Source organism: Coenobita brevimanus, chromosome 31 (genome assembly GCF_032717465.1).
Source record: "Coenobita brevimanus isolate Jiangsu-jjx chromosome 31, ASM3271746v2, whole genome shotgun sequence".
In the NCBI taxonomy this organism is placed as follows: Eukaryota; Metazoa; Arthropoda; class Malacostraca; order Decapoda; family Coenobitidae; genus Coenobita; species Coenobita brevimanus.
This window is the reverse complement of record NC_136984.1, coordinates 14,751,737-14,765,277: the sequence shown is the minus strand read 5'-3', so window position 1 is coordinate 14,765,277 and position 13,541 is coordinate 14,751,737. Positions and strand designations below refer to the sequence as shown.

General features: G+C 45.3%; 1 protein-coding gene across 1 annotated transcript in view; it reads left to right on the top strand.

The window, feature by feature from the left end:
• Positions 1–13,541, top strand: part of LOC145395418 (DNA polymerase delta catalytic subunit-like) — a 134,054-nt gene that overhangs the window by 96,538 nt on the left and 23,975 nt on the right. Inside the window, exon 13 of the mRNA XM_080269023.1 lies at positions 1,783–1,942. Within this exon, the coding sequence (XP_080125149.1) occupies positions 1,783–1,942 (160 nt within the window). The remainder of the gene's footprint in view (positions 1–1,782; positions 1,943–13,541) is intronic.

Below are 13,541 nucleotides of genomic sequence, written 5' to 3'. Positions count from 1 at the left end.
CATATGGATGTGATAGAAAGTGTTAGGAGAAATACACTGATTTGGTTTGGCCATGTGCAGAGGATGGAGAGTGAGCGGCTAATCTAGAGAGTGTACAAAATGTGAGTCAGGTGCATCTGGAGTTACATGGAGAGGCAGACTGACAAATGAGGAAGTGAATTAGCGTTGTGGTGTGCAAATGGATGTGATAGAAAGCATTAGGAGAAAATACACTGGGTGGTTTGCCCAAGTGGAGAGGATAGAGAGCGAGAGACTAACTAGGAGAGCATGTGAGTGAGGTGCATATGGGGTTACCATACATGGAGAGAGAGACTGAAATGAAATGAAGGAACATTGTGGTGTGGATGTGACAGAATGCGTTAGGAGAAAATACATTGAGGTGGTTTAGTCATGAGCAGAGGATGGAGAGTGAAAGACTAACTAGGAGAGTGAATGTGAGTGAGATGCATTTGGAGTTACATAGAGAGACAGACTGACAAATAAGGAAGTGAAGGAGCATTGTGGTGTTGATGTGGATATGGTAGAAAGCGTTAGGAGAAGTACAATGAGATGGTTTGGCCATGTGGAGAGGTTGGAAAATGAGAGACTAATTAGGAGAGTGTATGTGAGTGAGGTGCATGTGAAGTTACATGGAGAGACAGACTGAGAATGAAGGAAGTGAAGGAGCTTTGTGGTGTGGATGTGATAGAAAGCATTCAGAGAAATACATTGGGGTGGTTTGGTCAAGTGGAGAGGATGGAGAGTAAGAGATTAACTAGGAGAGTGCATGTGAGTGAGGTGGAGAGGGGGGAGAGGGAGGAAGAGACCAAGGATGAGGATGGAGTAGAGAGGTACAAGAAAGGGGAATACCTTTGGGGGAGGGCAACGAAGTGACTGGAAACACGGCGACATGGAGGCTATTTGTTTGTGGGCACCCCTTTCGGGATTAAGGCATCTGTAAATAAATAAATAGTTTGTTAGTAGTAAGACTGATTTACAAAAACATTAAGGAACTAGAGCATGGTTGTACATAGTTGCCTGTCAGCATCAAAAATTACATAGAAAAACACTCATTCGTTGCTGAAGGAAGGCGTATAGAAAAACTGTCATTCTTTGCTGACAGTCACACAGAAAAACTCATTCTTTGCTGACAGACAAACAGGAAAACACTCATTCTTTGCTGACAGACACATAGAAAAAGACTCATTCTTTGCTGACAGACACAAAGAGAAACACTCATTCTTTGCTGACAGTCACATAGAAAAACACTCATTCTTTGCTGACAATCACATAGAAAAACACTTATTCTTTGCTAACAATCACATAGAAGACATTTATTCTTTGCAGTCACACAGAAAAACATTCAGTCTTTGCTGACAGTCACACAGAAGACACTCATTCTTTGCTGACAGACACATAGAAAAACACTCATTCTTTGCTGACGGTCACACAGAAAAACACTTATTCTTTGCTCACACAAGGCTCAGGAACTAGAGTGAGAGTATGTAAAATTGTACAGCACTTTCAAGGGTGAACAAAGAGATGCAAATGTATGCTAGAACCCTTCACAGTCATTTGTCATTGTATTTATTCCTTGATCCTGGTCGTCACTAACCAAACCCATGTATTTATTGGCTGGGGTGTCTTAGTATGTCCCAGTTATCTACCTTTGTTGGCTGGAATGGCTTAGTATATCCCAGTTATCTACCTCTGTTGGCTTGAGTTGCTTCATCCCAGTTACAATATTTACCTCTGTGGGATGGACTGGCTTAAGATATTCCCTCCTTCCCTCCCTACCCACAGACTTGGTGAAGGGGACTACATTCAGACGCCATCTGGGAATTACTTCGTCAAGGCGTCACAACGTACGGGTCTGCTGCCTGATATCCTTGAGTCTCTCCTTGCTGCTCGAAAGAAGGCAAAAGCAGACCTCAAGAAAGAGACAAATCCCTTTAGACAGAAGGTAAGAAAACTCATTATTTGCCTCTGTGTGTCTGCCTATCTGTCTGTGCATCCGTCTGTCTGTCTGTCTGTCTGTTTTTGTGTATCTGTCTGACTGTTTGTGCATTGGTCTGTCTGTTTGTATATCTGTCTGTCTGTCTGTTTGTGTATCTGTCTGTCTGTTTGTATATATGTCTGTCTATGGAGGAGGCAATAAACTGTCTGCTTGTCACAATATTATACCTCTCTCTCTCTCTCTCTCTCTCTCTCTCTCTCTCTCTCTCTCTCTCTGATGCATATAGGAGTGCCAAAATGAATCGGTATTTTCCTCCCCCCCTTAATAATGTACCTATCTATCTATTTATTGCCAGGCATCCAAATCCCATAAGGGGTGACCACAGACAAATCGCCTCCATGTCGCCCTGTCCCTGGCCATATCGTTGCCCTCCCGCCAGGTCATACTCTCCTGGTTAACGAAAATATGTATTACTTTGGACTAATGGCAGTTTTTTTTTTTTCTTCATATTCTATTGCCCACACACACTAGCCTTCCCATAGCCACTGCTGTCTTGGTTTATTTACATTATTGCCATACTAAAGTGTTATAACCAGTTGTTAATATGTGTACTTGATTGGTTTCATTTATTTATGAGAGGGGGTGTGAGCGGGGGGGAGGGTAGCAAAATTGCAGGCGACACGGTGAAATGGAGGCGATTTGTTTGTGGCCACCATTTACAGGATTAAGGCGTCTGGTTATAGATTGATAGATTGATTGAATAAGTATTAAAAATTACTATAATTTCTAGTGTTTTTTATGGAACACATTTTGTTGTTTGAAGTAACTTGCCTGCATCCCACATTATTGAGTGGGGCAACAATGATACATAAAGGTCAGATGTGTTCTGTCATCATTACATACTTCAGAAATTGCAGTGAACCACAGGTAAATGGAACTAATAGGGGTAAAGTCAGATCCGATAAAGCTGATAGTCTGTTATATCTGTGGCCCCTCCTCCTCCAAGGTGGGATTTCAAGCACATTTGTTTCATTTTTTCATCGTTTATAAAGGCTCGAACATGCTTGCATTCGTTTGCTCCGGTCACCTAATGGGTGCTTTCCATGCCGCTCAATCACTGGCAGCTTCCCAATTCAGTCCCTTATACCATACATCATACTTTGTAACCTCGCCTCAGGTCTTTTTCAATCTGCCTCTCTCAACCCAACCTCCAGTGTTAACATCTCTCACTTCCTGCACCAAGTTGTCATCCCCCATACTCTCCACATACCTAGACCATCTCAAACTACCCCATCTCATCACAACACCAATATACACCACTCTCATCCTACCTCTCAACTCTTCCATCGTTAACCAGCCCCCCCACCCCCCAGGCTCGCATTCAAGGGAACACTGCACACCCACCTTATCATTGCGATTTGTGTACATTTGAGCCTGCTAATATCCTCAGCCTTTACTGTCCAGTTCTCACTACCATGAAGCATTACACTCCTAACACTTTGCTGTAGAAAGATCCCTTAGTACGGAGGGATAGCCTTCTCAGTGTTAGAAGAGGCAACAGCTCCCTAAACTTTTTCCAACCACTTCTTTCCCTAGCCACAGAGCTAGCTCCAGCCCCACCTTCAGCACATAACATGTCCTCCAAGTAACATGTTTGAAAAAAAATGAGTACAGCAACATATTCTAGTACTAATAATTTAAACTATTATTTACCCATTTTACACGAACTTGGCCTGTAATTTTGCCAATTTGTAGCTTATTTCACATCCTTGTCATAGCGTTTCTTTATGACTAGAACATTATTATTGTAGGGTTTTGAGGTTGGGGTCACCACTGTGGCGTTTTAGTTAGGCTATGGGAATATTTTACTAGGGGCTACACCATGGCAAATGGTCTATCTATCTATATACCTAGGCTGCTTCCCCTAAGGAAAGGGAGGTAGCCGAGACAGGACGACACACTCCCCATTTACTCATCCATTCAAACATATTTATTCGCATCTTAGCCCCAAAGGGGAGAAGGGACAGATCCTCACTGCACCACACCGTACAAGGGTCAACTGAGCAGTGCAATCAGTGACACCCGCAGCAGGGCCCAGCAGCAAAGCTGGTTTACCCCTGCCACATCATAATAGACCCATCCCCTTACCCGCACCTGACCTGACTATCTGATCAGACCAAATGCTGGAGAATATCCCCTAAGGGCTGCGTCATCGGCTAATGGGAAGGATAGATAAACACAAATGTGCTGGGAAAAAACAGACAGGGGAGTGATTACTGACTTGGAACACTACAGAGCTACTGCATAATTTCAAAATAGTATAAGAGCATTACATTGCAGCATGTGTGGATCAATTACATGGATAAAACAGTTACAGACTAATAATATGAGTAATGAACTCAGTGAGAAGCGGGAGTGCTGGCCTGATGTGTTTATGTGTATCGTCTATGTAAAGTTGTACCACGTGGCCAGATTTTACCAGGAGAGATGGAGAGCAAGAAGATAGTAGCCGGGTGAAGTTGGGAGTGGAAAGAAAGCCGGAGCTAGGTTGCCCGCTCGGTTTTAAGCCCTCTAATGAGGTGGGTAGAGCACTGGTAAGCCTAGGTTGCTTGACTATTCAAATCTGATTAGTTTATGCACCACTACAGGTGAGGAGGGATGAGAAATTGAATTCTATAGGTAGCGCCACCAATAGCGATGTTGATTCCGAGAACATGGTGTGGAAAAAGTCATGAGGGAAGGAAACCACGTGTGTAGGTGAAATGAGGAAACAAAAAAACACGAGGGACGGAAACCACGTGTGTAGGTGAAATGTGAGGTACAATACTTTGTGGTGTAATATACACCACAGCACACCCCCTCCCCCCCTCCACTTTATGGCAACAAAACAGGAAGAAAAGAGAGAGAGAACAAACTATGATTAGGGTACAATGTTTATATATATATATATATATATATATATATATATATATATATATATATATATATATATATATATATATATATATATATATATATATATATATATATATATATATATATATATATATATATATATAAATATATATATATATAAATATATATATATATATATATATATATATATATATATATATATATATATATATATATAAATATATCTATCTATCTATATATTTCTATATATATATATATATATATATATATATATATATATATATAAAGACCATTTTCACAGTGAGCGAACATTTGAAAGTGATTTGGATGCGGTAATTACAAACAGTAGTTGTGACAGACAGGACAGTTCCTAATGACAAGTGCAGTCCATGGCTATGTGTGATGGAGTAACGTATGAAATGGAGGGGGATGACTATAATCTTATGAATAGTAGCCGGGCATAACTTTCTGTACGAAAATTTGACTAGTGCTTAGTTATGATAAACAAATGAATGAGAGAGTTATGCCCGCCTTTACAGTTGAGCTCTTATATGAGGTAGCACACACACAAAAACAGTTCTGTACCATACGAATGCAACGTAGGTGTGATGACTTGGAGTGTCTGAGGCTTCTGATATCAGATTATGCTTGAGTGTAAAATTGTGGTGGTTTGCTGAGACTGCCTGACTATGTGTAGGTAAATGGTGTAGTTATTGATGTAGTTTGAAGGGTTGTGGTTAGTGATGGAGGGATTACGGGAATGACGGGTGTTGATGGATGAAGGGTACTGACTGGGGAAGGGGTGGGGACTGGTGGGGAAGAGTGTGGGGTAGGATTGCCTGAGGTTGATGGAGAGGGTGATTTAGGGCTAGGGACTGGGTAAGGGTCGGGTGCTAGGGTTAATGGAGAGGGTGGATGAGGTGTAAGGACGGGGTAAGGGGCGGGAGCTGGGGTTGACAGAGAGGGTGGATGTGGTGTAAGGACGGGTTGAAGGGTGGTGGGTGGGGGAGTAAGGTGAGAGGTGGGATCGTGTGAGGTTGACGGAGAGGGTGGATTAGTGGTAGTAGGGTTAGTGCTGGAGGTTGGGTTTGTGGACGGTAGTGTGGATGGTGGTGAGGAAGTGTTTGCATCAGTGGTAGAGGTGTGCTTGTCTGCATGACGCCTGAGTCGGGGTGTGGTGATGACAGGTAGCAGAGGGTGTGAATTGACAAAGGGGATGGTGTGTGTGTTTGTGTGGGTGGTGCATGTACAGTCACGCATACTAATTTCTGCTCAGGGGTTACCCCTTCCTTCCCCCCTCTACCCTGGACAGAGGGAAGGGGGGAATCGCGAACAAGTCTACCCAGCCTTCTGCCACCAACTCCCCCACCCTCCACCTCCAGCTGCCAGTTACTGATTAGACGCAAATTTTCTCATGTCCAGTAAACATGACTAAACTGTCGTCGCACACGCTTTCAACGGCCAAGATTTGGACTATATTTTTAGAATAAATTATTACCGTATTGAACTGCATTCTCAAATTGAAAATATTCACCATCATTGTAATCCAGTGTCGTCCGCCGCACAATTCTGGGTTCCAGTGCTTACCTTTTCACTTCCCCCATCTGTCTCTCTCTCTCTCTCTCTCTCTCTGAATTTACTTTTCCCACTCACTCTTTCTTTTTACATTTATATAACTTTCTCTTTGCTTCTCTTCCCCTCTCCCCCTTCTCTCTCGTTCTTTGTCTTAAGTCTTCCCCGCCTCTCACCCCTCCCCTCCCCCCACCTTAGGCCTGATCAGCAGTCAGTTATACCGTCACCGCTCCTTCGTATATCGTGTGCAGGCAACATTTATCACAAACACTTAGGTCAGATGTATGGAAAGCTATTTTTTTTTTTTGATATATAATCGTATTTCTCATTATGTGCCAAGTTCAAATAGAGAACACCAGACCAATATTCGTAATTTTTATTAGAGTGACCGTTCCACTTCACATAGCTGGGTAGCTGGGCTTATAAACTGCACACACACACACACACACACACACACACACACACACACACACACACACACACACACACACGACTTAAATTTTGCACTGACAGTGTGGCGACTACAAATATAGTCATTCTAACAACTGGATCTGCTGGCTCCAAACCTTCCCTGTCCCAGTCAAACTCCTCATTCAATAACCGGTTATTGAATGAGGAGTTTGACTGGGACAGGTTATTGAATGAGGAGTTTGACTGGGACAGGTTATTGAATGAGGAGTTTGACTGGGACAGGTTATTGAATGAGTTTGACTGGGACAGGTTATTGAATGAGGAGTTTGACTGGGACAGGTTATTGAATGAGGAGTTTGACTGGGACAGGGAAGGTTTGGAGCCAGCAGGTCCAATTGTTAGAATGACTATTTTTTTAGTCGCCACACTGTCAGTGCAAAATTTAAGTCGTGTGTGTGTGTGTGTGTGTGTGTGTGTGTGTGTGCAGTTTATAAGCCCAGCTACCCAGCTATGTGAAGTGGAACGGTCACTCTAATAAAAATTACGAATATTGGTCTGGTGTTCTCTATTTGAACTTGGCACATAATGAGAAATACAATTATATGTATATAAAAAAAAAAAATAGCTTTCCATACATCTGACCTAAGTGTTTGTGATAAATGTTGCCTGCACACGATATACGAAGGAGCGGTGACGGTATAACTGACTGCTGATCAGGCCTAAGGTGGGGGGAGGGGAGGGGTGAGAGGCGGGGAAGACTTAAGACAAAGAACGAGAGAGAAGGGGGAGAGAAGCAAAGAGAAAGTTATATAAATGTAAAAAGAAAGAGTGAGAGAGAGACAGCTGGGGGAAGTGAAAAGGTAAGCACTGGAACCCAGAATTGTGCAGCGGACGACACTGGATTACAATGATCGTGAATATTTTAAATCTGAGAATGCAGTTCAATACGGTAATAATTTATTCTAAAAATATAGTCCAAATCTTGGCCGTTGAAAGCGTGTGCGACGACAGTTTAGTCATGTTTACAGGACGTGAGAAAATTTGCGTCTAATCAGTAACTGGCAGCTGGAGGTGGAGGGTGGGGGAGTTGGGGGCAGAAGGCGAGGTAGACTTGTTCGCGATCCCCCCTTCCCTCTGTCCAGGGTAGAGGGGGGAAGGAAGGGGTAACCCCTGAGTAGAAATTAGTAAGCGTGACTGTACGTGTTCGTGCTGGGATATGAGGTATTGGTTGTGGGCGTGTTGTTGGTGGACTGGCAAGGTTGGGGGATGACGTGTGGGGTGTTGTCTGTGACTGTGTTTGTGGTATGGCCGGTTTGACTCTGTCTGCAGAGACTGTGGATGGTTTCTCGTGTTTGTATATTGTGACTGTCTTGTGTGAGTTTGTGATCACAGGGTATGGGCCTTTGTATGGGGTTTGGAGTGGTGAAGTGCATTGACTCCCCCTCACAAAGACCCGTTTGGTGTCTGGTAGGGAGTGTGGGATAAACATCATCTGGTGCTGGTGAAAATGAAGAGGGGCTGGTCATAGTGCCTGCATTGCCTCTTGGAGTTCTGGGAGGAAAACCAGGGCTGGCATGCCTGGTTGTGGGGCGAACTGCCCCGGTAGCCTCAAGTCTTCCCCGTAGGTTAGCTCTGCCAGGGAATTCCCGACGTCCTCCTTTTCCGTAATCCTCAAGTTTAGGAGGATGATTGGCAGTGCGGCCACCCAATTCACTGGGTGGGAAAGTGCCCTCAGTGCTTCCTTCAGGCGACGATGGCAGCACTCAATCATCTCGTTTGTCTGAGGGTGATATGAGGAGGTTCTGTGACGTTTAGCACCCAGAAAGTCCGTTATGTCCTACCAGGCCCGAGATTCGAACTGGGGGCCTTGGTCTGTGATGATGACCTGCAGGGCACCAAAACGAGCAACCCAGGATGTCAGGAAGTGATATGCCACATGGTCAGTCGTGGCATCCAGCATGGGCGTGGCCTCTGTTGCTCTATCTATGCATGTTAAGACATAGCAGTTACCCCTAGATTCGGGGAGGGGGCCGAGGATGTCAGTGTGGATTGTGTGGAAACGTTGAGTTGGCATGGGCAGCGGTTGAAGTGGAGTCTTGGTGTGGCAATGCACTTTTGCTGACTGACATGCCACGCATGCTTGGACCCAGTTGGTGGTGTCACGCTTCACTCCTGGCCATGCCACTCACCGGCTAAGTAAGCCGTGCATGTCACAAATGCCTGGGTGTGCCACCTCGTGGTAATGACGAAAGACTTACCTTCGGAATCGTTGGGGAATATAGGGCCGTGCTGTCCCGCAGGTTATGTCACACCAGACTTCCTGGGGTGTGCTGGTGACATCAAACTGTTGCAGTTGAAGAAAGGTCGTGGCATGCAGCAATTCTTGGAGTTCCTGATTGTCCTCCTGCTCCAGGGCCAAGGCTGCATGGTCAAGTGGGGGTAGTGTAGGGTCGACAGCTGAAACTCTACAGGACAGGGCTTCCGCAACCTTGTTCAGGTCCCCACTGATATGCTGGATGTCAGTGGAAACCTCTGAAACGAAAGCCAGTTGTCCTGCCACCCAAGAAGACCAATTTTCACCTTTTTGAGCCATGGCATAAATAAGGTGTTTATGGTCAGTAAGGATTTTGAATTCTCTGCCTTCCAGAAGATGCTTGAAATGTCTGAGAGCCTCATATATAGCCAGCAACTCCCTGTCGAAGGCACTGTATTTGTGCTCAGCAGGGTTAAGGCTCTGGCTGAAGAATGGGACAGGCATGTCTGCACCACTGATTTGTTGTTGTAGGATTGCACCCACAGCTTCGGCAGAGGTGTCTGTGGTGAGTGTGATGGGGGCATCTGGCGATGGGTATGCTTGGTGGGGTTCGGTGGCGATGTAGTTTTTGAGGGTGGTGAAGGCATGGTCTGACTGTGTGGTCCATTGAAGAGGCTTGGAGTTTGTCTTGTTTGTCCCCTTCAGGAGATTGTTAAGGGGGGCTAGTGTGGCTGTGGCATTTCTCAGGAACCTGTGATAATAATTGACCATCCCCAAGAACTCTCTGAGCCTGCAAGGTGTAGCTGGGCATGGAAAGTCCTTAATGGTGTCCCCTTCTGCGGGAGGGGCGTGATACCTGTGGTAGATATTTTGTGGCCCAAGAAATCCAACTCGTCTGCACCGAGGATAAACTTCGCCGGGTGCACATGCAGCCCGTAGTCCTGCAGGCGTTGGAACAGCATTTGGAGGTGTGTTTTGTGTTGTTCATGGGAATCAGAAACGATGAGGATGTCATCGATGTACACCATGACGAAATCTGGCCCACTGACTACCTGGTCCATAAATCTCTGAACCGTTTGCGCGGCGTTTCTGAGGCCGAAATTCATCTTAGTGTATTCAAACAGGCCAAAGGAGGTGGTTACCGCCGTCTTGGGGATGTCCTTTTCCGTCACAGGGATTTGGTGGAACGCCCTGACTAAATCGGTCTTGGAGAATACACAACGGTCATGTAGTTGGTGGTGGAAATCCTGGACGTGGGAAATGGGATATCTATCAGGAACTGTCATTGCATTCAGTCCCCTGTAGTCCACACATGCTCTCCACTCACCCTGCTATGCTTTCGGTACCATGTGTAGAGGGGATGCCCAGCAGCTTGATGACGGCGGAATGATGCCCTCATCGAGCATTGCCTGAAACTCCTCTTCCGCTGCCTGACGACGTTCTGGGAGAATGCTTCTGGGATGGGTGAAACAGGACGGTCCACAAGTGATGATGCAGTGCTCTACACCATGGTCTGTATGGCCTTTGTTGGGCGAGTGAGAAGTCAAGAGGGGAAACTGGAGTAGTATGGAATCGTATGAGGAATTCTTGTGAAGATGTGTAATGAGTGGAGGAGTACCAGCACACCCGGTTACTTTGATGGATGAGTTTGAGGGTCTGTGATATGGATTCCGTCCTCTGGTATCCACGAGCAAGTCATATGCATCCAGGAAATCAACACCAATAATGGGTTGAATAATGTTTGTGACGAGGAATGGCCAAGTAAATGACACTGATTGGGCAAGTGCCACGTGACGGGGTTCCGTGGCGTATGTGGCTATGGGGGTGCCGTTTGCTACTATCAGGTAAAATGCAGGTTGTTGAGCCGTTTTGTGGTCAGAGGTTGGAGAGACTATATTGAATGCAGCTCCATTGTCAATAAGGTATTTTGGCATCTTTAGTCCATAGCAGTTCCCTTGAGCCAGTGACACGTGTCGTGGCTTTGGGTGTGCTGATAATGCCGGGGCGTTTGGTGTATGTGGCGAGAGACACTACTGGGGACTACCTCTCGCCATATGCATTTCCCGAGAATATGCAGGGCAGTGCACATCGTCTGGCTTCCATGCCAAAGTGTTTGTGATAGGTACATAACACAAAATCGTCCATTGCTGTTTGCAGATTAGCATTACAACCACAGTTCACTGGGGGGACATTGTTGGAACACTGAGAGGCTGGGGAATGATTTGCAACACTGGGGGTCTGAGTAGTGAAGCCACTTATTTTACTTTCTAGCTTGTCTATTCTATTTGTTAAATTTATTAACAAGGTACACAGCTCTGACATGGAACCGTTTTTGTTAGCTACACTGTTCACTGACACCATTGTTTCACTGGGGGTAGCACTGGGGGCTATGACAGGGGAAAGAGAGGAGTGTGCACTTACTGGGTGGTTCGCATAATGCTATTGAGTTTCATATAGAATGTCCGCCCTACCGTTGAACTCAGCAAGGGACGTGCCAGGGGCCAGGGATGCTAGGTGGAGTCGGAAATCTGGTCGCATGAGCTGAAGGAGTTGATGCCAGAGGAGGTCATCTGATAGGGTCGCCCCAGCTGCCGTGAGAGTGGCTTGAATGTGGGCAAGGAGGGCCGAGGGATACTGCTGTTGGGAGCAAATTGCATTCAGCTCCATTAGCAGGGCCTGCTGTGATTTGCCCAAGGCCCACAGCAAACTCTCCTTCAAGGTTTTATATTTTTGCCCTTTAGGTGGTTTCGGGAGTACGTCCTGTATAAGGCTGCTACTTGAATTTGAAGAGTGCGGACAACTGCTCTGAATTTGTCATCATCACTGGTATCATCAGGCCATGTGGCATCAACTTGTGTAAACCACGTGTTAATGTCGTACGTGAATGTAGGAAGGGATAGACGGATGTGTGGTAAGGTCTCCATGTTCTTTATACACTCCGGGGTCACCACTGTAGGGTTTAGAGGTTGGAGTCACAACTGGGGCATTTTAGTTATGGGAATATTTTACTAGGGGCTACACCAAGGCAAATGGTAGGGAAAGATAAACACAAATGTGCTGGGAAGAAACAGACAGGGGAGTGATTATTGACTTGGAACAATACAGAGTTACTGCATGATTTCAAAATAGTAAAAGATCATTACATTACAGCATGTGTGGATCAATTACATGGTTAAAATAGCTACAGACTAAAAATATGAGTAATGAACTCAGTGAGAAGCGGGAGTGCTGGCCTGATGTGTTTATGTGTATCGTATATGTAAAGTTGTACCACGTGGCCAGATTTTACCAGGAGAGACGGAGAGCAAGGAGGTAGTAGCCGGATGAAGTTGGAAGTGGAAAGAAGGCCGGAACTAGGTCGCCCGCTCGGTTTTAAGCCCCCTAATGAGGTGGGTAGAGCATTGGTAAGCCTAGGTTGCCTGAATATTCAAATTTGATTGGTTTATGCACCATTATAGGCGAGGAGGGAAGAGAAATTGAATTCTGTTGGTAGCAGCACCAATAACGATGCTCATTCCGAGAACAAGGTGTGGAAAAAGCCATGGGAGAAGGAAACCACATATGTAGGTGAATCATCATCATCATCATCTGGACCTCCTTTCCCACCCAAGGGCAGGGTGAGGAGTAGCAATGTCCAGACAGCTCAAAATTGCCCAATCCAATGGGCCACGCTTCCATTCACTCATCATTCAAGCCTCTGGAATCCTGGCTCTATCGGATACGCCAAAAACATTCACCACGTTCTGTAGCTTCACATGATAGTATCCGAAAGAGTCAATCCAGACGCTGCCAAGTTAAAAAGGGGTGCTAAAAATCCCTGATGATGCACTTCTCCTCACAACATTCATCCACCCAGCTCAATTTCCTGTCAGTTTCCTACCCTCACCGACTTCCAAACCTCTCTTCCTCACACATTTATCCACCATATCTCTCCACCTTCTCCTTGGCCTACCTCACCTCCTCCCTCCTTCGAATTCGCTCAGATATACGTTCTTCACCACTCTGTTGTTATCTATTCTCTCCACATGACCATACCATCTCAGTACACTCTCTACAATTCTTGTGTCCACCGACTTCCTCACCCCTCATCTTTCACGAATCACATTATTTCGTATCCTATCCACCCTCTGTACTCCACATACATTCCTCAGCAGTCCCATCTCCACTGCTCTTACTCTTGACTTTTCATTTTCATGCCACACCATAGTCTCACATCCATATGGTAAAGTTGGCACTAACACTCCTTCATGTAAGCCTCGTGCAGCTGCAACACTCAAGCCTCTGTTTCTTATCAAGGCCTTCATTGCACCATACTTTTCTTCCTTGTGTCACACTACTTTCAACTTCTTTTGCACATTTTCTTCTCTTTTCTATCATTGTACCCAGGTATTTGAACTCTCACCAATTCCAGTCTCTCTCCATTCATTGTTACATTGCACTGGGAGTCACCTC